The sequence below is a fragment of the Oncorhynchus gorbuscha genome, unplaced genomic scaffold (genome assembly GCF_021184085.1).
Source record: "Oncorhynchus gorbuscha isolate QuinsamMale2020 ecotype Even-year unplaced genomic scaffold, OgorEven_v1.0 Un_scaffold_2593, whole genome shotgun sequence".
NCBI classification, from domain to species: domain Eukaryota; kingdom Metazoa; phylum Chordata; class Actinopteri; order Salmoniformes; family Salmonidae; genus Oncorhynchus; species Oncorhynchus gorbuscha.
The window spans coordinates 47501-72246 of NW_025747061.1; the positions used below are offsets into that span (position 1 = coordinate 47501).

Genomic DNA, 24746 nt, shown 5'->3' on the forward strand with positions numbered 1-24746 from the left:
CTATGGATTAATAAAGTATTCTTCTTATTCTTGAGGAAACACACACACACACACACACACACACACACACACACACACACACACACACACACACACACACACACACACACACACACACACACACACACACACACACACACACACACACACACACACACACACACACACACACACACACACACACGTGTCAGGTTGACGTTTATTGTCATGAATCTTGCTCTAGAGGGGCAGAACTGTGTGGTTTCTGCTAGTTTGGCAAGCTGCAAAGTAAGATTTTGCTATATTATCGTAAAAATGTATAAAAAATAAATGGTGTTTTTTTCTCTTAAGGTTAGGGTTAGGAATTAGGGTTAGCAGTGTGGTTAAGGTTAGGGGTAGGCATTAGGGTTAGCAGTGTGGTTAAGGTTAGGGTTAGCATTAGGGTTAGCAGTGTGGTTAAGGTTAAGGTTAGCATTAGGGTTAAGGTTAGAGTTAGCATTAGGGTTAGCAGCGTAGTTAAGTTTAGGGTTAGGCAATAGGGTTAGCAGTGTGGTAAAGGTTAGGGTTATCAGTGTGGTTAAGGTACAGGTTAGCAGTGTGGTTAAGGTTAGGGTTAGCAGGGTGGTTAAGGTTTGGGTTAGCAGGTGGTTAAGTTTTGGGTTAGCAGGTGGTTAAGGTTAGGGTTATCAGTGTGGTTAAGTTACGGGTTAGCATTAGGGTTAGCAGTGTGGTTAAGGTTAGGGTTAGCAGGGTGGTTAAGGTTTGGGTTAGGTCTAAAATCATATTTTAGGACTTTGTGCCTGTGCCAGATCCTGACCACTCTGCAGAGCTGCCTCCAGTACATGAGTCATCCCAATAAATGCCAACCTGCCACAATGTCAGCGTGTGTTAAAGTGATGCTCCAGAGCTTTGGTATCATTTCAACCAGAAAATGTTGCACAATTGTCTACTATGGCATCCATTTCTTATGTAAACATAAAAAATGTGGGGTGTAAATTCGTATTTGTTACAAATTACAATTCATACAATATGTTACGAATTTGTAACATCCTGGACTATGTCTTTAAGTGTTAAACAGAATATCAGGCAATGACTGAGAACAGTTATGAGTTGTATAGTTCAGCAATAAGGCACGAGGGAGTGAGGTATATGGCCAATATACCACAGCTAAGGGCTGTTCTTAGGCAAGACGCAACGTGGAGTGCCTGGATACAGCGCTTAGCCGTGGTATATTGGCCATATACCACAAACCCCCGAGATGCCTTATTGCTATTATAAATTGGTTACCAACGTAATTATAGCAGTACAAATAAATGTTTTGTCATGCCCGTGGTAAACGATCTGTCAGCCAATCAAACCACCCGGTATATATTTGTCAATGTACGAGAGTATCTATCTATACCCTCTGCTTCTCTGGGTCGACATATCTGATGCCAAAGTAGTCCTTCTCCAGGAGGCTGTAATGGTTACACACATGATCCACCAGGAACTGGCCCTTGGTTTCTCTCTGTGGGGAAAAAACACAACAAACTGTTATTACAGCACATTCAATATTGGGGATATATAAAGCATTTGATACCATAATTAGGTTAGATATACAACACCATTGGAATGATGAAAGTGTACAATGTCTTCATTTACTAGGCATTTGCACCAGTTATTTAACGCAGGAGTAAATCAGGAAACAGTCCTACACACATGCAAACACATTTAAAACACCAACATATTCAATCACAACAAAACACTTAAATATGAATTCCCACCCCACTAGTGTCCACACACCCTGCTGACTCCCAACTAAAGCTGTCTGTAATAGCTGTTCCGTTGGTCCTGTTGGGAGATATTCTAGTCCCAGGTCCTGTTGGGAGATGTTCTAGTACCAGGTCCTGGTCCGAGATATTCTAGTCCCTGGTCCTGTTGGGAGATGTTCTAGACCCAGGTCCTGGTCAGAGATATTCTAGTCCCAGGTCCTGGTCCGAGATATTCTAGTCCCTGGTCCTGTTGGGAGATGTTCTAGACCCAGGTCCTGGTCAGAGATATTCTAGTCCCAGGTCCTGGTCAGAGATATTCTAGTCCCTGGTCCTGTTGGGAGATGTTCTAGTCCCAGGTCCTGGTCAGAGATATTCTAGTCCCAGGTCCTGGTCAGAGATATTCTAGTCCTTGGTCCTGTTGGGAGATGTTCTAGTCCCAGGTCCTGGTCAGAGATATTCTAGTCCCTGGTCCTGCTGGGAGATGTTCTAGTCCCTGGTCCTGTTGGGAGATGTTCTAGTCCCTGGTCCTGCTGGGAGATATTCTAGTCCCTGGTCTGTTGGGAGATGTTCTAGTCCCTGGTCCTGTTGGGAGATATTCTAGTCCCAGGTCCTGGTCAGAGATATTCTAGTCCCAGGTCCTGTTGGGAGATATTCTAGCCCCTGGTCCTGTTGTCAGCACATCCTAGTTGGAGACTGTCCCTAGTGGTTCTTCACTATATATATAAAACTGGGCCCTTCACTTCAACCTCTTCCCCTGGTCCTGCTGATGGAGGGGAACCTGCACTTGGCTGAGCAGCCTGATTGAATCCATCTGGTAATCGTCCATTTGCCCTGGCTGTTATCAGTTTTTGATTTACTTAACAATGCTGTCTGCGGCCCTGACCCACAGAGCAGAGTCAGGTGCTGAAGCTGTCAGTCCCACTTGCTGTCACCTAGGCAACGCTAAGACTGCCAGTCAAACAGCGTGAAGTGGTCGCTTCCAGAACCATGTATGTATGTGACTCCGGTCCCTACAGCCCATCCACTGTGATGGTCCATCTTGTTGCCATTTGTCTCTCTGGTCTCCTTGATCAGAGCAACACTGGGACTTAAACACCATGAAACATGACACATACAGTATCTGACATACACCTTTCAGAGAAAAGAGAAGAGACAGTGGTGGGAAGGATGATATAGAGACAGAGAGCAAGAAAGACATTCAGACACAAATACAGACAGAAAGAGAGAGACAGAGAGAGTGAAAGAGATAGAGAGAGAAAGAAAGAAATAGAGAGAGAAAGAGAGAGAGATAGAGAGAAAAGATGGGGGAGATGATATAGAGAGACAGAGAGCAAGAAAGACATTCAGACACAAATACAGACAGAAAGAGAGAGACAGAGAGAGAGTGAGAGAGCAAGATAGAGAAATAAAGAAATAGAGAGAGAAAGAGAGAGAGATAGAGAGAAAAGAGGGGGAGATGATATAGAGAGACAGAGAGCAAGAAAGACATTCAGACACAAATACAGACAGAAAGAGAGAGACAGAGAGAGAGTGAGAGAGCAAGAGAGAGAAAGAAAGAAATATAGAGAGAAAGAGAGAGAGATAGAGAGAAAAGAGGGGGAGATTATATAGAGAGACAGAGAGCAAGAAAGACATTCAGACACAAATACAGACAGAGAGAGACAGAGACAGAGCGAGAGAGAGCGAGCGAGAGAAGAAGGAAAGAGAGAAAGACAGAGCGATAACGAGAGAGAGAGAGAGAGAGAGAGAGACAGAAAGAGAGAGAGACAGAGAAAAGAGAAAAGAGAAAAGAGAGCAGAGTCCATTTCATGTCCAACAAGAGGTGGATGCATATTTCAAAGGGCTCAACATTAAATATTAACCTGGTCAGGCTGTCTCTACATAATCTGTCTTAATGAAGCTAAAGTGCTCTCCCCACTTTAGATACAGCCTTACGCAGCGAGACAACGTCTGAATTGACTTCAACCAGAGCAAAGTGAACTGCAGACTGTATATGTGTGTATCAGTGTGTTACAGTAGGTTTTTGAGTATGTGTGTATCAGTGTGTTACAGTAGGTATTTGAGTATGTGTGTATCAGTGTGTTACAGTGGGTATTTGAGTATGTGTGTATCAGTGTGTTACAGTGGGTATTTGAGTATGTGTGTATCAGTGTGTTACAGTGGGTATTTGAGTATGTGTGTATCAGTGTGTTACAGTGGGTATTTGAGTATGTGTGTATCAGTGTGTTACAGTGGGTATTTGAGTATGTACAGTGCATTCGGAAAGTATTAAAACCCCTTGACTTTCTCCTAATTTTGTTACGTTACCGCCTTATTCTAAAATGTATTCAATTGTTATTTTCCCCATCCTCAATCTACAAACAATACCCCATAATGACAAAGCAAAAACAGGTTTTTACAAATGCTAGCAAATGTATTAAAAATAAAGACTGAAATATCACATTTACTCAATACTTTGTTGAAACAACTTTGGCAGCAATTACAGCCTCAAGTCGTCTTTGGTATGACACGACAAGCTTGTATCTGGGGAGTTCCTCCCATTCTTCTCTGCAGATCCTCTTAAGCTCTGTCAGTTAGGATAGGGAGCGTCGCTGCACAGCTATTTTCAGGTCTCTCCAGAGATGTTCGATTGGGTTCAAGTCTGGGCTCTGGCTGGGCCACTCAAGGACATTCAGAGACTTGTCCTGAAGCCACTCCTGCAGTGTCTTGGCTGTGTACTTAGGGTTGTTGTTCTGTTGGAAGGTGAACCTTCACCCCAGTCTGAGGTCCTGTTCACTCTGGAGCATCCCCACAGCATGATGCTGCAACCACCATGCTTCACCTTAGGGATGTTGCCAGCTTTCCTCCAGATGTGACGCTTGGCATTCAGGCCAAAGAGTTCATTCTTGGTTTCATCCAGGGTCAATGCCCTGCTCAAGGGCATGTCGACAGATCTCCCAGAAGGCCAAAAGAAACGGGGACGCAAACCCTCCAAGATTCCCCCACAGTTCCCCATAGCTGTCCCTCAACCATTCAAAACCCCTCCCACAGTCACACCCCCAAGAAAAAAAGAAAAAAAGAATTCCATTCCCCAAGAACCTCCCCAATGCAATAATAGAGAGAATAATAACAACCAAGAAAATGAACTCATGAGAAAAAAGAAAGAGACAAAAGAAAACAGCAAAAAAATGACAAAGGACATCAAGGACAACTGTATATGTTTGAGTGCATGTCTGGCACTATTTACATACAGTTGAAGTCGGAAGTTAACATACACTGAGAATGGAATCATTAAAACTCGTTTTTCAACCACTCCACAAATGTCTTGTTGACAAACTATAGTTTTGGCAAGTCGGTTAGGACATCTACTGTGTGCATGACACAAGTCATTTTTCCAAGAATTGATACAGACAGATTATTTCACTTATAATTCACTGTAATCACAATTCCAGTGGGTCAGAAGTTTACATACACTAAGTTGACTATGCCTTTAAACAGCTTGGAAAATTCCAGAAAATGATGTCATGGCTTTAGAAGCTTCTTCAATTCTGACCCTAACCCTAACCCTAATTCTCTCTATTATTCTTGCATTTCACATTCTTAAAATAAAGTGGTGATCCTAACTGACCTAAGACAGGGAATTTTTACTCTGATTAAATGTATTTGGCTAAGGTGTATGTAAACTTACGATTTCAACTGTATGTGTGTCCGTGTATGTTGTTATTTGAATGAGAGTGTGTGTATATGCATGTGTACAAACACCTGCACGGCATCAGCCTCAGGCAAACCAGTATTAGCTGTAAAAACACTGCCCCTCGGTGTCATTCAAACTTACTATTTATTATGTTCTATTTTGACTTTATTTTTAAATACTTTATCTTTGACCATCATTCGATCTCCCACCCAGCAACTCCACTCCCATTTGTCTCCAATTCTACATCCCAACCCTCAGCTTCCCTCAGCCCCTCCCACCGATCTCTGCTGGCCTCTTCGGATTTCTAAGCAACATACACTACCGTTCAAAAGTTTGGGGCCACTTAGAAATGTCCTTGTTGTCGAAAGAAAAGCACATTTTTTGCCCATTAAAATAACATCAAATTGATCAGAAATACAGTGTAGACATTGTTAATGTTGTAAATGACTATTGCAGCTGGAAACGGCTGCTTTTTTATGGAATATCTACATAGGCGTACAGAGGCCCATTTTCAGCAACCATCACTCCTGTGTTCCAATGGCACGTTGTGTTAGCTAATCCAAGTTTATCATTTTAAAAGGCTAATTGAGCATTAGAAAACCCTCTTGCAATTATGTTAGCACAGATGAAAACTGTGTCCTGATTAAAGAAGCAATAAAACTGGCCTTATTTTGACTAGTTGAGTATCTGGAGCATCAGCATTTGTGGGTTTGATTACAGGCCCAAAATGGCCAGAAACAAAGAACTTTCTTCTGAAACTCGTCAGTCTATTCTTGTTCTGAGAAATGAAGGCTAATCCATGCAAGAAATTGCCAAGAAACTGAATATCTCATACAAAGCTGTGTACTACTCCCTTCACAGAACAGTGCAAACTGGCTTTAACCAGAATAGAAAGAGGAGTGGGAGGCCCCGGTGCACAACTGAGCAAGAGGACAAGTACATTAGTGTCTAGTTTGAGAAACAGACGCCTCACAAGTCCTCAACTGGCAGCTTCATTAAATAGTACCCGGAATACACCAGTCTCAACAGTGAAGAGTCGACTTCAGGATGCTGGCCTTCTAGGCAGAGTTGCAAAGAAAAATACATATCTTAGACTGGCCAATATAAATAAAATATTAAGATGGGCAAAAGAACAACAGACACTGGACAGAGGAACTCTGCCTAGAAGGCCAGCATCCTGGAGTCGCTGTTGACATTGAGGCTGGTGTTTTGCGGGTACTATTTAATGAAGCTGACAGTAGCAAGAAAAAGTATGTGAACCCTTTGGAATTACAGTGCCTTGTAAAAGTTTTCATCCTCCTTGGCATTTTTCCTATTTTGTTGATTTTATTTTTATTTTGTATTTCATATAATGGACATTCACGAAATAGTCCAAATTGGTGAAGTGAAATGAAAAAAACAACTTAAACTTAAAACTTTAAAAATACAAACGGAAAAGAGGTGTGTACATATGTATTCACCCCCTTTGCTATGAACTCCTTAAATAAGATCTGGTGCAACCAATTACCTTCAGAAGTCACATAATTAGATAAATAAAGCCCACCTGTGTGCAATCTAAGTGTCACGTGATCTGTCACATGATCTCAGTATATATACACCTGTTCTGAAAGGCCCCATAGTCTGCAACAGCACAAAGCAAGGGGCACCATGAAGACCAAGGAGCTTTCCAAACAGGTCAGGGACAAAGTTGTGGAGAAATACAGATCAGGGTTGGCTTATAAAATAATATCAGAAACTTTGAACATCCCACAGAGCATCATTAAATCCATTATCAAACAATGGAAAGAATATGGCACCACAACAAACCTGTCAAGAGAGGGCCTCCCACCAAGACTCACGGACCAGGCAAGGATGGCATTAATCAGAAAGAGACCAAAGATAACCCTGAAGGAGCTGCAAAGCTCCACAGCAAAGATTGGAGTATCTGTCCGTAGGACCACGTTAAGCCGTATACTCCACAGAGCTGGGCTTTACGGAAGTGTCCAGAAAAAAATGTTTGGTGTTCACCAAAAGGCATGTGGGAGACTCTCCAAACCATATGGAATAAGGTAATAGTTATGCATGTTCTGGTTTTCTGTCTTATTTCTTGATTGTTTCACATTAAAAAAATATCTTGCATCTGCAAAGTGGTAGGCATGTTGTGTAAATCAAATGATACAACCCCCCCCCCCCCCCCCCCCCCAAAAAAAAAAGTTGTAAGGCAACAAAATAGGAAAAATGTCAAGGGGGTGAATACTTTCACAAGCCACTGAACCTGGATTTCTGCATAAATTGGTCATCAAATTTGATCTGATCTTAATCTAAGTCACAACAATAGACAGTGTGATTTAACTAATAACACACAAATTATTGTATTTTTGTTGTCTATATTGAGTACATAATTTAAACATTCACAGTGTAGGTTGGGAAACCTGTGAACCCCTAGGCTAATGACTTCTCCAAAAGCTAATTAGAGTCAGTAGTCAGCTAACCTGGAGTCCAATTAATGAGACAAGATTGAGATGTTGGTTAGAGCTGCCTTGCCCTATTAAAAAAAAACTCCCAAAATTAGCGTTTGCTATTCACAAGAAGCATTACCTGATGTGAACCATGCCTCAAACAAAAGAGATCTCAGAAGACCTAAGATTAAGAATTGTTTGCCTTGCATAAAGCTGGAAAGGGTTACAAAAGTATCTCTAAAACCCTTAATGTCCATCAGTCCACGGTAAGCAAAATTGGCTATAAATGGAGAAAGCATTGTTGCTTCTCTCCCTACGAGTGGCCATCCTGCAAAGATGACTGCAAGAGCACAGCGTAGAATGCTCAATGAGGTTAAGAAGAATCCTAGAGTGTCAAATAAAGATTTACAGAAATCTCTGAAACATGCTAACATCTCTGTTGACCAGTCTATGATACGTAAAACACTAAACAAGAATGGTGTTCATTGAAGGTCACCACGGAAGAAGCCACTGCTGTCCAAAAAACCCATTGCTGCACGTCTGAAGTTTGCAAAAGTGCACCTGGATGTTCCACAGCGTTACTGACAAAATATTCTGTGGACAGATTAAACTACAGTTGAGTTGTTTGGAAGGAACACACAACTATGTGTAGAGAGAAAAAGACACTGCACACCAACATCAAAACCTCATCCCAACTGTAAAGTATGGTGGAGGGAACATCATGGTTTGGGGCTGCTTTACTGCCTCAGGACCTGGACAGCTTTCTATCATCAACGGAAAAATGAATTCCCAAGTTATTAAGACATTTTTCAGGACAATGTTCAGCTATCTGTCTGCCAATTGAAGCTCCACAGAAGTTGGGTGATGCAACAGAAGAAAATACGCATTCTGGAGTGGCGCTGTCAGATTCCTTAGCTCAAACAGATTGAAATGCTGTGGCATGACCTCGAGAGCAGTTCACATATGATCTGCAACTACAGAAAACGTTTGGTTGAGGTTATTGATGATCCAAGATGGCGTAGCAGTCGGATGTGTGTTTTGTCTTGTCCCGTCCTGTCTGGTGTAAATATAGTTTTCCTCGTTTTTTTCTGTATATATTTCGTACATATTTTTAATCTCACTTTCCAACTATAGGCTGAATATACTCTCCTGCAACCCGCATCACCCAATGTGGTACGGATCTGCTTTTTCTATACTGTAGAACCGGAACCCCCATCAGAAGCTAGCCAGCTAACTAGCTACTACTCAGTTAGCCACTGCTAGCGGTCTTCAAAGCTAACTAGGACACCAGCGCGACATCAACCCAGAGCATATCAGACTGCTTTTTCTCTACCACATCTCCGGATTCCTACCGCAAGCTCTGAACTTTTACACCGGATCATCGCAACTAGCTAGCTGCAATCCGTGTGGCTACTCCTGGCTAACGTCTCTGCCCCAAAGCAAGCACCAGTTAGCCTTGAGCTAGCCTCGAGCTAAGCCCATCTCCCGACTAGCCGAAGAGGTCCAACATTACCTCTTTTGCCATTTGGCCTGGACCATTTACTGCCGACACGGAGCCCCGCCGATCCATCACGACTGGTCCGCCGACATAATCGTCCGAGGTGGTTTCAACAGGCTTCTCCGTTGCGACTCGCCAAAGATCCATCTGCTGGCCAAGGCCCGCGAGCTTTCTGAAACGCTGTGTCTCCAGCTCACCTAGCGTACTAGAGCACCTGTAGCATACTCCTGGGCTACAATTACCCGGGCCCACGACCGGTCTGTCGACGTCACCGCATGAAGAGGAATAAACAGACTCACCCCATCGCGACGTCCCCCAAAGGTTAACTCTCTAGCCCTCGCTATCTCCCTGCTTGCTAATTCGGCCTGCTAACGGCTAGCTTGTCTAGCCCGGGCCTACGAACTGTTAGCTTGATAGCACAGGCCTGCTAACCGTCTGAATCACCGCGTCCCTAACACTCTCTGAACCCATTTACTTTATCTCTTTTTGATTTTTATTTTGTTTATACCTTCCGGAAACCTGCCTCACCCACTGTGATATGGAATCGCTATTACTTTTAATTTTATTTTTATGACTCACTCAAGAACCTCCAGACACTAACCAGCTAACTAGCTACAAGCTATTTAGTCATTGTTAGTTTCTTTTTAAACCTGGATAACACTCGCCAGTCCAGCTTCCCTGCCCATCCACCGCTTCCCCCTGGACACTGATCTCTTGGCTACATAGCTGACGCACACTGGACTGTCCATTAATCACGGTACTCCATTCTGCTTGTTTGTTTTATCTGTCGGCCCAGTTGCCTAGTCAACGCCATTTTACCTGCTGTTTGTTGTGCTAGCTGATTAGCCTCACCTACTGTTTTTAGCTAGCTTTCCCAATTCAACACCTGTGATTACTGTATGCCTCGCTGTATGTCTCTCTCAAATGTCAATATGCCTTGTATACTGTTGTTCAGGTTAGTTATTTACATTTACATTTACATTTAAGTCATTTAGCAGACGCTCTTATCCAGAGCGACTTACAAATTGGTGCAATCACCTTATGACATCCAGTGGGACAGTCACTTAACAATAGTGCATCTAAAACTTAGGGGGGGGTGGGGTGAGAGGGATTACTTAACCTATCCTAGGTATTCCTTAAAGAGGTGGGGTTTCAGGTGTCTCCGGAAGGTGGTGATTGACTCCGCTGTCCTGGCGTCGTGAGGGAGTTTGTTCCACCATTGGGGGGGCCAGGGCAGCGAACAGTTTTGACTGGGCTGAGCGGGAGCTGTACTTCCTCAGTGGTAGGGAGGCGAGCAGGCCAGAGGTGGATGAACGCAGTGCCCTTGTTTGGGTGTAGGGCCTGATCAGAGCCTGGAGGTACTGAGGTGCCGTTCCCCTCACAGCTCCGTAGGCAAGCACCATGGTCTTGTAGCGGATGCGAGCTTCAACTGGAAGCCAGTGGAGAGAACGGAGGAGCGGGGTGACGTGAGAGAACTTGGGAAGGTTGAACACCAGACGGGCTGCGGCGTTCTGGATGAGTTGAAGGGGTTTAATGGCACAGGCAGGGAGCCCAGCCAACAGCGAGTTGCAGTAATCCAGACGGGAGATGACAAGTGCCTGGATTAGGATTAGCTTCCTGTGTGAGGCAGGGTCGTACTCTGCGGATGTTGTAGAGCATGAACCTACAGGAACGGGCCACCGCCTTGATGTTAGTTGAGAACGACAGGGTGTTGTCCAGGATCACGCCAAGGTTCTTGGCACTCTGGGAGGAGGACACAATGGAGTTGTCAACCGTGATGGCGAGATCATGGAACGGGCAGTCCTTCCCTGGGAGGAAGAGCAGCTCCGTCTTGCCGAGGTTCAGCTTGAGGTGGTGATCCGTCATCCACACTGATATGTCTGCCAGACATGCAGAGATGCGATCGCCACCTGGTCATCAGAAGGGGGAAAGGAGAAGATTAATTGTGTGTCGTCTGCATAGCAATGATAAGAGAGACCATGTGAGGTTATGACAGAGCCAAGTGACTTGGTGTATAGCGAGAATAGGAGAGGGCCAAGAACAGAGCCCTGGGGGACACCAGTGGTGAGAGCGCGTGGTGAGGAGACAGATTCTCGCCACGCCACCTGGTAGGAGCGACCTGTCAGGTAGGACGCAATCCAAGCGTGGGCCGCGCCGGAGATGCCCAACTCGGAGAGGGTGGAGAGGAGGATCTGATGGTTCACAGTATCGAAGGCAGCCGATAGATCTAGAAGGATGAGAGCAGAGGAGAGAGAGTTAGCTTTAGCAGTGCGGAGCGCCTCCGTGATACAGAGGAGAGCAGTCTCAGTTGAATGACTAGTCTTGAAACCTGACTGATTTGGATCAAGAAGGTCATTCAGAGAGAGATAGCGGGAGAGCTGGCCAAGGACGGCACGTTCAAGAGTTTTGGAGAGAAAAGAAAGAAGGGATACTGGTCTGTAATTGTTGACATCGGAGGGATCGAGTGTAGGTTTTTTCAGAAGGGGTGCAACTCTCGCTCTCTTGAAGACGGAAGGGACGTAGCCAACGGTCAGGGATGAGTTGATGAGCGAGGTGAGGTAAGGGAGAAGGTCTCCGGAAATGGTCTGGAGAAGAGAGGAGGGGATAGGGTCAAGCGGGCAGGTTGTTGGGCGGCCGGCCGTCACAAGACGCGAGATTTCATCTGGAGAGAGAGGGGAGAAAGAGGTCAGAGCACAGGGTAGGGCAGTGTGAGCAGAACCAGCGGTGTCGTTTGACTTAGCAAACGAGGATCGGATGTCGTCGACCTTCTTTTCAAAATGGTTGACGAAGTCATCTGCAGAGAGGGAGGAGGGGGGGGGATTCAGGAGGGAGGAGAAGGTGGCAAAGAGCTTCCTAGGGTTGGAGGCAGAAGCTTGGAATTTAGCGTGGTAGAAAGTGGCTTTAGCAGCAGAGACAGAGGAGGAAAATGTAGAGAGGAGGGAGTGAAAGGATGCCAGGTCCGCAGGGAGGCGAGTTTTCCTCCATTTCCGCTCGGCTGCCCGGAGCCCTGTTCTGTGAGCTCGCAATGAGTCATCGAGCCACGGAGCGGGAGGGGAGGACCGAGCCGGCCTGGAGGATAGGGGACATAGAGAGTCAAGGGATGCAGAGAGGGAGGAGAGGAGGGTTGAGGAGGCAGAATCAGGAGATAGGTGGGAGAAGGTTTGAGCGGAGGGAAGAGATGATAGGATGGAAGAGGAGAGAGTAGCGGGGGAGAGAGAGCGAAGGTTGGGACGGCGCGATACCATCCGAGTAGGGGCAGTGTGGGAGGTGTTGGATGAGAGCGAGAGGGAAAAGGATACAAGGCAGTGGTCGGAGACTTGGAGGGGAGTTGCAATGAGGTTAGTGGAAGAACAGCATCTAGTAAAGATGAGGTCGAGCGTATTGCCTGCCTTGTGAGTAGGGGGGAAGGTGAGAGGGTGAGGTCAAAAGAGGAGAGGAGTGGAAAGAAGGAGGCAGAGAGGAAAGAGTCAAAGGTAGACGTGGGGAGGTTAAAGTCGCCCAGAACTGTGAGAGGTGAGCCGTCCTCAGGAAAGGAGCTTATCAAGGCATCAAGCTCATTGATGAACTCTCAGAGGGAACCTGGAGGGCGATAAATGATAAGGATGTTAAGCTTGAAAGGGCTAGTAACTGTGACAGCATGGAATTCAAAGGAGGCGATAGACAGATGGGTAAGGGGAGAAAGAGAGAATGACCACTTGGGAGAGATGAGGATCCCGGTGCCACCACCCCGCTGACCAGACGCTCTCGGGTGTGCGAGAACACGTGGGCGGACGAAGAGAGAGCAGTAGGAGTAGCAGTGTTGTCTGTGGTGATCCATGTTTCCGTCAGGGCCAAGAAGTCGAGGGACTGGAGGGAGGCATGGGCTGAGATGAACTCTGCCTTGTTGACCGCAGATTGGCAGTTCCAGAGGCTACCGGAGACCTGGAACTCCACGTGGTCGTGCGCTGGGACCACCAGAGTAGGGTGGCCTCGGCCACGCGGTGAGGAGCGTTTGTATGGTCTGTGCAGAGAGGAGAGAACAGGGATAAACCGACACATAGTTGACAGGCTACAGAAGAGGCTACGCTAATGCAAAGGAGATTGGAATGACAAGTGGACTACACGTCTCGAATGTTCAGAAAGTTAAGCTACGTAGCAAGAATCTTATTGACTAAAATGATTAAAATGATACAGTACTGCTGAAGTGGGCCAGCTGGCAGTGGGTGCGTTGTTGACACTACACTAATCAAGTCGTTCCGTTGAGTGTAATAGTTTCTGCAGTGTTGCTATTCGGGGGCTAGCAGGCTAGCTAGCAGTGTTGTTTACGTTACGTTGCGTTAAAAGAACGACAATAGATGGCTAGCGAACCTAGAAAATCGCTCTAGACTACACAATTATCTTTGATACAAAGACGGCTATGTAGCTAGCTAAGTAGCTAGCTACGATCAAACAAATCAAACCGTTGTACTGTAATGAAAATGAAGTGAAAATGTGATACAACCTGTGAATGCGACCGGGTAGTTGAGTTCTATACAGAAGACGTTGGCTAGCGTTGGCTAGCTGTTGGCTAGCTAGCAGAGTCACCTACGTTAAGGACGACAAATAGCTGGCTAGCTAACCTCGGTAAATTAAGATAATCACTCTAAGACTACACACTCTAAACCTAAACAACACAATTATCTTGGATACGATGATACGATGATACGAAGACAGCAAAGACAGCTATGTAGCTAGCTAACACTACACTGATCAAGTCGTTCAGTTGAGTGTAACAGTTTCTCCAGTGCAGCTAATCAGTGGACGTTAGCTAGCTGGCTAGTGAAGACTACGTTAGGACGGCGAAATACGATAATTACGCAATTATCTTTGATACAAAGACGGCTATGTAGCTAGCTGAGAAGAAATTGCTAAGATAAGACAAATCAAACCGTTGTGATATAATGAAATATAATGAAAAAGTTATACTACCCGTTGGAGCGACGTGCAGATGCGACCACTCGCTCCAACCGGAACCGGAAATCATTGTTTTAGTTCACAATGGAGCCCCTAGATCCACTCTGCATACCCCTGTTACCTCCTTTGTCCCACCTCCCACACATGCGGTGACCTCACCCATTACAACCAGCATGTCCAGAGATACAACCTCTCTCATCATCACCCAGTGCCTGGGCTTACCTCCGCTGTACCCGCACCCCACCATACCCCTGTCTGCGCATTATGCCCTGAATATATTCTACCATGCCCAGAAACCTGCTCCTCTTATCCTCTGCCCCCAACGCTCTAGGCGACCAGTTTTGATAGCCTTTAGCCGCACCCTCATACTACTCCTTCTCTGTTCCGCGGGTGATGTGGAGGTAAACCCAGGCCCTGCATGTCCCCAGGTACCCTCATTTGTTGACTTCTGTGATCGAAAAAGCCTTGGTTTTATGCATGTCAACATCAGAAGCCTCCTCCCTAAGTTTGTTTTACTCACTGCTTTAGCACACTCTGCTAACCCTGATGTCCTTGCCGTGTCTGAATCCTGGCTCAGGAAGGCCACCAAAAATTCAGAGATTTCCATACCCAACTATAACATCTTCCGTCAAGATAGAACTGCCAAAGGGGCCGGAGCCGCAGTCTACTGCAGAGAGAGCCTGCAAAGTAAAGTCATACTTTCCAGGTCCATACCCAAACAGTTTGAACTACTAATTTTGAAAATTACTCTCTCCAGAAATAAGTCTCTCACTGTTGCCGCCTGCTACCGACCACCCTCAGCTCCCAGCTGTGCCCTGGACACCATTTGTGAATTGATCGCCCCCCATCTAGCTTCAGAGTTTGTTCTGTTAGGTGACCTAAACTGGGATATGCTTAACACCCAGGCAGTCCTACAATCTAAGCTAGATGCCCTCAATCTCACTCAAATAATCAAGGAACCCACCAGGTACAACCCTAACTCTGTAAACAAGGGCACCCTCATAGACGTCATCCTGACCAACTAGCCCTCCAAATACACCTCCGCTGTCTTCAACCAGGATCTCAGCGACCACTGCCTCATTAACTGTATCCGCCGCGGAGCCGCAGTCAAACGACCACCCCTCATCACTGTCAAACGTTCCCTAAAACACTTCTGTGAGCAGGCCTTTCTAATCGACCTGGCCCGGGTATCCTGGAAGGACATTGACCTCATCCCGTCAGTTGAGGATGCCTGGTCATTCTTTAAAAGTAACTTCCTCACCATTTTAGATAAGCATACTCCGTTCAAAAAATGCAGAACCAAGAACGGATACAGCCCTTGGTTCACTCCAGACCTGACTGCCCTCGACCAGCACAAAAACATCCTGTGGTGGACTGCAATAGCATCGAATAGCCCCCGCGATATGCAACTGTTCAGGGAAGTCAGGAACCAATACACGCAGTCAGTCAGGAAAGCTAAGGCCAGCTTCTTCAGGCAGAAGTTTGCATCCTGTAGCTCCAACTCCAAAAAGTTCTGGGACACTGTGAAGTCCATGGAGAACAAGAGCACCTCCTCCCAGCTGCCCACTGCACTGAGGCTAGGTAACACGGTCTCCACCGATAAATCCATGATTATCGAAAACTTCAATAAGCACTTCTCAACGGCTGGCCATGCCTTCCGCCTGGCTACTCCAACCTCGGCCAACAGCTCTGCTCCCCCCGCAGCTCCTCGCCCAAGCCTCTCCAGGTTCTCCTTTACCCAAATCCAGATAGCAGATGTTCTGAAAGAGCTGCAAAACCTGGACCCGTACAAATCAGCTGGGCTTGACAATCTGGACCCTCTATTTCTGAAACTATCTGCCGCCATTGTCGCAACCCCTATTACCAGCCTGTTCAACCTCTCTTTCATATCGTCTGAGATCCCCAAGGATTGGAAAGCTGCCGCAGTCATCCCCCTCTTCAAAGGGGGAGACACCCTGGACCCAAACTGTTATAGACCTATATCCATCCATCCTGCCCTGCCTATCTAAGGTCTTCGAAAGCCAAGTCAACAAACAGGTCACTGACCATCTCGAATCCCACCGTACCTTCTCCGCTGTGCAATCTGGTTTCCGAGCCGGTCACGGGTGCACCTCAGCTACACTCAAGGTACTAAACGATATCATAACCGCCATCGATAAAAGACAGTACTGTGCAGCCGTCTTCATCGACCTCGCCAAGGCTTTCGACTCTGTCAATCACCATATTCTTATCGGCAGACTCAACAGCCTCGGTTTTTCTGATGACTGCCTTGCCTGGTTCACCAATTACTTTGCAGACAGAGTTCAGTCAACCGATCGCTGCCTGCACCCGCATGCCCGACTAGCATCACCACCCTGGATGGTTCCGACCTTGAATATGTGGACATCTATAAGTACCTAGGTGTCTGGCTAGACTGCAAACTCTCCTTCCAGACTCACATCAAACATCTCCAATCGAAAATCAAATCAAGAGTCGGCTTTCTATTCCGCAACAAAGCCTCCTTCACTCACGCCGCCAATCTTACCCTAGTAAAATTGACTATCCTACCGATCCTCGACTTCGGCGACGTCATCTACAAAATGGCTTCCAACACTCTATTCAGCAAACTGGATGCAGTCTATCACAGTGCCATCTGTTTTGTCACTAAAGCACCTTATACCACCCACCACTGCGACTTGTATGCTCTAGTCGGCTGGCCCTCACTACATATTCGTCGCCAGACCCACTGGCTCGAGGTCATCTACAAGTTCATGCTAGGTAAAGCTCCGCCTTATCTCAGTTCACTGGTCACGATGGCAACACCCATCCGTAGCACGCGCTCCAGCAGGTGTATCTCACTGATCATCCCTAAAGCCAACACTTCATTTGGCCGCCTTTCGTTCCAGTACTCTGCTGCCTGTGACTGGAACGAACTGCAAAAATTGCTGAAGTTGGAGACTTTTATCTCCCTCACCAACTTCAAACATCAGCTAACTGATCGCTGCAGCTGTACATAGTCTGTGTAAATAGCCCACCCATTTTCACCTACCTCATCCCCACAGTTTTTATTTATTTACTTTTCTGCTCTTTTGCACACCAATATCTCTACCTGTACATGACCATCTGATCATTTATCACTCCAGTGTTAATCTGCAAAATTGTATTATTCGCCTACCTCCTCATGCCTTTTGCACACATTGTATATAGACTGCCCATTTTTTTTCTACTGTGTTATTGACTTGTTAATTGTTTACTCCATGTGTAACTCTGTTGTCTGTTCACACTGCTATGCTTTATTTTGGCCAGGACGCAGTTGCAAATGAGAACTTGTTCTCAACTAGCCTACCTGGTTAAATTAAGGTGAAATTAAAAAAATATTGCTGACAAAGAAGGGTCAACCAGTTATTAAATCCAAGGGTTCACATACTTTTCCCACCCTGCACTGTGAATGTTTACACGGTGTGTTCAATAAAGACATAAATGTATTATTGTTTGTATGTGCTTTCTTGAGCAGGGGGACCTTGCGGGTGCTGCTGGATTTCAGTCCTTCACGGCGTGGTGTGTTACCAATTGTTTTCTTGGTGACTTTGGTCCCAGCTGCCTTGAGATCATTGACAAGATCCTCCTGTGTAGTTCTGGGCTGATTCCTCATCGTTCTCATGATCATTGCAACTCCAAAAGGTGATATCTTGCATGCAGCCCCAGGCCGAGGGAGATTGACAGTTCTTTTGTGTTTCTTCCATTTGCAAATAATCGCACCAACTATTGTCACCTTCTCACCAAGCTGCTTGGCGATGGTCTTGTAGCCCATTCCAGCCTTGTGTAGGTCTACAATCTTGTCACTGACATCCTTGGAGAGCTCTTTGGTCTTGGCCATGGTGGAGAGTTTGGAATCTGATTGCTTCTGTGGACAGGTCTTTTATACAGGTAGCAAACTGAGATTAGGAGCACTCCCTTTAAGAGTGTGCTCCTAATCTCAGCTCGTTACCTATATAAAAGACACCTGGGAGCCAGAGAAGGGCTAATACTTATTTCCCTCATTAAAATGCAAATTAATTGATAACATTTTTGACATGTTTTTCTGGAATTTTTTTGGTTATTCTATCTCTCACTGTTTAAATAAACCTACCATTTAAAATTATAGACTGATCATTTCTTTGTCAGTGGGCAAATGTACAAAATCAGCAGGGGATCAAATACTTACATACTGTATATGTTTTATTCCCTTGACTGTTTGCCTGTGAGTCAATTCCACATATGTTAGAACATTGAGACAAGATATTATGTGTGTAGTAAATCTGAGTAGGTTGATGTGTATGATATTGGATGTGATATAGTGAGAGGGTGTACGATGTCTGTATAAGAGTAAGACAATGTGTGATGTCCAAATATATAATAACCCAGCCAATTTGCATGGTTGAGTGTCTGTGTGTAATATGTAGTGCGTATAGCCTTAATATTCATGATAATTGTAATTACCTTTAACATCATTGAAAAACCAGCCCTGCATTTCCATTTCACATGATCATGAAAGAGACCTTGCATTACTATTAAGACTGCTTCACGACAGAACAAATGTATCCCATACAATATGTTATTATCCCCAATGTCCCTGTTCTGATATATTCTGACAAATTCCCCTTGCTTGTTGTAAACAAAAGACAAACAAGAAACATTAAATTATAGAACAGTTGTCAACAACAGAGAGAGAACAGAACGAGATCACGTGGGTATGTGTAAGTGGACATGTAATTGAGTATGTGTTCATATCCACTTCATAGTGTTCAGCTATTTTTAGTTTCCATACTTTCTTTTTTTTTCGTAACCTGAAGACCCTGTAGAACTTAGTACAGCCATGGTGTTATGGGGCTGTCTCTGTATAGCTGTCCATCTGTAAAGAGTTTGTCTCCCTCTGTATTTGTACAGGATACAGTCTCTTCAGACTTTCATTTTTCTCCCCTCAAAATTGGCCATTGAGACTGAATTTGGTCCCTTTAAGCTCCCTCCCTTTTCTTTGATCATATCCTCTTGTTGGTAATGTTTAAAATTTTGCAATGATTGATCGGGGACCCTTGGTCTGTTGCTCTGAGCTCCAAGTCTGTGTACACGGTGGAAAGCCACTTTGTTTACAGTCTCTGCAGGAAGTTTCAAGGCAGATTGCATGAATTCTCTGATCGCACCCTCTGGATTATTGGATGCATCCTCAGGACTCCCAGAAAATATTCGATTTTCATGCATGCTACGACTTTGTCTAGCAGCGACTCTCCCCCCCCCCCCCCCCCTCAACCCTGCTACCTCCTCACACAACTTCCAGCCAGAGCACTAGCCTGTACTTCAACGGTAAGTAAATCGTCCGTGTCTGTAGATGAATCTGTTCTTTTTTTTTTGTCCAGTTAGTTATTTTGAGGTAGTCGGATCTTTCCACGATGGAGTATGTTGTTCCTCCATGGTGTAAAGTTGTTGCTACTCGTTGTTTTTCAAAAGTTTCTAACAATGTGTCTTTCCCACGACGACGACCGGTGTCTGTAGTACAGCCACATAGCAGTTGTTTGGTCAGCTGTTTTTCCTAGCTGTTACAGTATACAGTGTCCAGAGAATCTTGTTTCTCATGGTCTGAGAGTCCTTTAGGTGCCTTTTGGAAAACTCCAAGAGGGCTGTCATGTGCCTTTTACTGAGGAGTGGCTTCCGTCTGGCCACTCTACCATAAGGGCCTGATTGGTGGAGTGCTGCAGAGATGGATGTCCTTCTGGAAGATTCTCCCATCTCCACAGAGGAACTCTGGAGCTCTGTCAGTGACCAACAGGTTCTTGGTCAACTCCCTGACCGAGGCCCTTCTCCCCCGATTGCTCAGTTTGGCCGGGCGGCCAATTCTAGGAAGAGCCTTGTTGGTTCCGAACTTCTTCCATTTTAAGAATGATGGAGGCGCCTCCCGGGTGGCTCAGTGGTTAAGGGCGCTGTACTGCAGCGCCAGCTGTGCCACCAGAGACTCTGGGTTTGCGCTCAGGCTCTGTCGTAACCGGCCGCAACCGGGCGGTCCGTGGGGCGACGCACAATTGGCTTAGCGTCGTCCGGGTTAGGGAGGGGTTGGCTGGTAGGGATATCCTTGACTCATCGCGCATCAGCTAGTCCTGTGGCGGGCCGGGCGCAGTGCGCGCTAACCAAGGTTGCCAGGTGCACGGTGTTTCCTCCAACACATTGGTGCGGCTGGCTTCCGGGTTGGATGCACGCTGTGTTAAAAAGCAGTGCGGCTTGGTTGGGTTGTGTATTGGAGGACGCATGACTTTCAACCTTCGTCTCTCCCGAGTCCGTACGGGAGTTGTAGCGATGAGACAAGATAGTAGCTAATAAGCTGTTGGTACTCGTCGATTTCCCTCAGGGTAAAATTCAAAAGAATAAGAAAGAATGATGGAGGCCACTGTGTTCTTGGGGACCTTCAATGCTGCAGAAATGTTTTGGTACCCTTCCCCAGATCTGTGCCTCGACACAATCCTGTCTCGGGGGTCTACAGACAATTCCTTCGTCCTCATGGCTTGGTTTTTGCTCTGACATGCACTTTCAACTGTGGGACCTTATATAGACAGGTGTGTGCCTTTCCAAATCATGTCCAATTAATTGAATTTACCACAGGTAGACTCCAATCAAGTTGTAGAAACATCTCAAGGATGATCAATGGAAACAGGATGCACTTGAGCTCAATTTCATATCTCATAGGTCTGAATACTTAAATAAGCTATTTCTGTTTTTAAATTTAAACACATTTGCTAAAATTTCTAAACTTTGTCACATTGTAATTCTGAGGTATTGTGTGTAGATTGATGAGGAAAAAATGCATTTAATCCATTTTAGAATAAGGCTGTAACGTAACAAAATGTGGAAAAGGTCAAGAGGTCTGAATACTTTCTGAATGTACTGTCTGTATCGATGTGGTCTTTGAGTATGTATGAGCACTTCTCTAAGCTGTGACACCTTCGGTACAAACCAGCCTCCCACTCCAGACTGCAGTGAGATGTCGGCTTAGAAATACAAACAAAACCCCACATGCTCATTATTGGTACTCACACATTAATCTCTAGTGGATAGACTACGTTCTTTCGTCTTCTGCTGCTCCTCAAGCAAGGAGGGAGGCAGATGACATCACAAAGTCACCATCAAACCAACTCCTTGAAGTTTGCAGTTGTGTTCCCCCCCCCCCCCCCCCAATACTTGGGATATCGCATTACAACAGAAAAAGTTCAGAAATCACTGGAGGACGTCTGTGCCCCACTTAGGGGGGGCTGGTTGGTAATTAATATGCATGCCAGCTTAATTATAACTGGTCCTTATCTCAGCTAACCAAATTTATTTCACTACAAGCCATCCCTAATTGGCTGCATGAAAGCACTGCGACAAGAAACCTGTTAATGCTTCAGATCCAGACACATGAGACAATCCTATCTGCACACACAGCAGAGGGGGATGAGAGGGGAGGAGAGAGAGGTAGGGGGCGAGAGAGGAATTTTAGGTTGAGCGGTACAGAAATCGGTATCCTGAAAATGGACATGGTGACTGAGCTGAAGGGTGTAATCATGAGGGACAGTGTGTGTGTTTTTTGTTTACCAACCTAACCCTAAAACTTTTACAAAAGGAAAAAAAGAAGAGAAATAAATCCTTTGTCTCTCTGTGTCGTCTCTCTCATATATTTCCTTAAATTCGCAAGAGGATGAATGTATCTCACCGGAGAAAGCATCCAAGCAAACAAAACAGTGCCCCTCTGTCTCAGTATGTGTAGAGAGAACAGTCTATGATTTGGGTGACTGGAGTCTTTGACATTTTTTTGGGCCTGCTTTTGACACCGCCTAGTATATAGGTCCTGGATTCTAGGAAGCTTGGCCCCAGTGAAGTACTGGGCCGTACGCACCACACTCTGTATTGCCTTACAGTTAGATGCCGAGCAGTTGCCATACCAGGCAGTGATTCTCTCTGGTGCAGCTGTAGAACTTTTTGAGTATGTGACTAACTAAACAATCACAGTAATACATAACAAACATTCCCGAATGGTACTCTGAAGTACCCATTCTAACAACCACGAAAGACTTTGATCTTTGGGGAAAAGCGACCAGAAAGACTCTGAACTCTCCAGCAGACAGACCGGATTCCAACAGGGAACACAACAATGACATACGGGCGTAAATATAAATTGCTATTTATTTTCGAATGAGGGACTGTGCACGGGCAAAGGATTAGCATTTCACTTAATATAATTATAGACTGTGTGTAATGAATCCATGTTGTCTTTCCCTCTCTTTCTCAGTCCACACCCCCTTCACGTTGTCTACCAAGCTGTCATATCTGCTTAGTCCACTAGGGACTTTTCCATCTTTATTAGTAACCAATATCTTCTGTTTGTTTGTTACGTGTTTCTGTGATTTGTTTAGTTAATTAGTAAATACAAAATTAAGCCAATTTGTATATTGCTGATTCATAATTTATGCTAGGTTTCGTGCAGACACCAAGAATTGTACGAAGTTCAGATGAGATTGATAGAAGGTGACAATTTAATAATTGACTGCTATTGATATAAAAGATCTTCAGATCTTTAAGAGAGTGGATTCGGGAGATAACCGCTCTATATAAATGAATGCTTCTGTGGTGCCCCAGATTGTTAATGGTTTAATTGTTGCATGGTTTAATTCAATCACGTAATCAATTAAACGTTAGGTAATCTATTTGATAAACTAGCAGGTCATATAATTCTGTCACATTTAAGGTTGGTAAAGACACGACATATGGTGCCCCGTATGAGGGATCTGAAACAGGATGAGGCATTTATTTTGAATCCAGTACGTTAGATACGAATAGAGCCGTGTGGTGTGTGTGTTGCTCATAGTTGTCCCGGTGTCGTGTATCAGATGACGTCAGAGTGTCTTATGAGTTGTTAAATTCCAGATTTAGTCCATTTGGCCAAATGGTACAAATGCAATATTAATATCAATATTCAATATTAATTTCTAGAGCAAGGGCATAGATCCAGTAATGTTAGAAATTTGAATATAAATCTGTTTGGTGACCGAGCCGAAGTGTTATCTGTCTGCCTATCACGCTGAGCCAGCGTGGGTAGGCCACAGACGTATCTGTTTTTATGTACCGCGTGTGTTGGTAATATAATTAATATACCTGGAAACAGTCCTGGAGGACTGCTTAACATGCGCTAATTGAGTCAGGCGTAACAATATCGCTCATCTCCCAAACATTGTTTGATGATCTCAAAAGGGCTTTGAAGCGAACTAAACATTGTCTAAAAGTGGAACGATGCGACACTACACTTCGAGGTTTCACTCAGACTACCTCGCCTCTCACATTGAGAGTCATGCTGAAACTAGACTTCCAGGACGTATCACTCGTTCACCCTGTGTATGTTGCCAGCCTCGAACCTGAACCCCTGCTACTTGGAGCAGATTTGATAGATCAGTTACTCCCACTGATGGATTGGAAAAACAACCATGTATGGCCACAGGCCACAGTGCCCTCTCCACTGACCACACTGTCTACCTCTAACACTAGCTGCAACGCAGTCATTCACGAGGGGTATCTGTCGAAAGCACCCCCTGGGAAAAAGACGTTTCGAAACCTCTTGGTGCAGAATCTGATCTAAGGAGATATTACGATATCTCGACACATTCCATCAGCAAACCTGATTGACCATTGTTTTCATGATTTCGAGCAGTCTCTGTGAATGAGCAACTTCCCTCCTCCTTGAAGTGGTGCAATACGGTAGTTGAGATGAACTTCTCTTGCCCTTCGGACACTTCCACTAGCACTGCCGCCATCTCAGCAAGAAAAACATTGATGCGAAGAGTGTACTCTGATTCCGATGATAGATCTTCCGCTTTGTGGGGGACTGTCACCCCTTACAATGACATTAATGGCGTCAGTCCAGCAACTGACCTGATGACTCCCACTGGTGAAACACTGCGATATCACAGATCAATATCCTCATCTCACTTCGCAGGTACTGAAGAGGTTGCCACATGCGGACGCTATGGTGACTGACAGGTCTCGACAGCCACTGAGTGTTTTGAAGCACAAACCCCAGAAGATTTGGTTACAGCCATTCTCATATCAAATCGGTCAATGACTCGTACATAAGGTCCGACCTTTTCGTTTGTGCCTCGGACACCAACACCAACCGCTGGTGCGGGGGGGTCCCAAGTCACAGAGGGGGGAATAGTAGTCCAGACCTATAATGAGCCTCATCGAGACTACGTGAAACACCGTACGAGGCCGCCAGAGCAGAAAACACCATCTAGTAAACTCCCCTATGAAAACAGTGAGGAGCAGACAGGCCCCTAGACGGGGATAATCTTAGAACACATCTAAGATATTACTGAGGTGTACCACACTGGTTGTAAAAGAAGTCCAGTTTACTCCCACCTCTGAAACTAATGGCAGATAGTCAAATAGTCATGCCTTGCCATGTGTAGTTTCAACTACAATACATCTAGTAAAATGCTCTAATC

General features: G+C 45.3%; 1 protein-coding gene across 1 annotated transcript in view; it reads right to left on the minus strand.

Moving 5' to 3' along the window:
* LOC124026105 (FERM domain-containing protein 3-like) overlaps nucleotides 1–24259 on the minus strand; it is a 53056-nt gene extending 28797 nt beyond the window's left edge. Inside the window, exons 1-2 of the mRNA XM_046339277.1 lie at nucleotides 24175–24259; nucleotides 1382–1509 (exon numbers count right to left, since the gene is read on the minus strand). Of these exons, the coding sequence (XP_046195233.1) occupies nucleotides 1382–1509; nucleotides 24175–24259 (213 nt within the window). The remainder of the gene's footprint in view (nucleotides 1–1381; nucleotides 1510–24174) is intronic.
* Nucleotides 24260–24746: the final 487 nt, after the last annotated feature.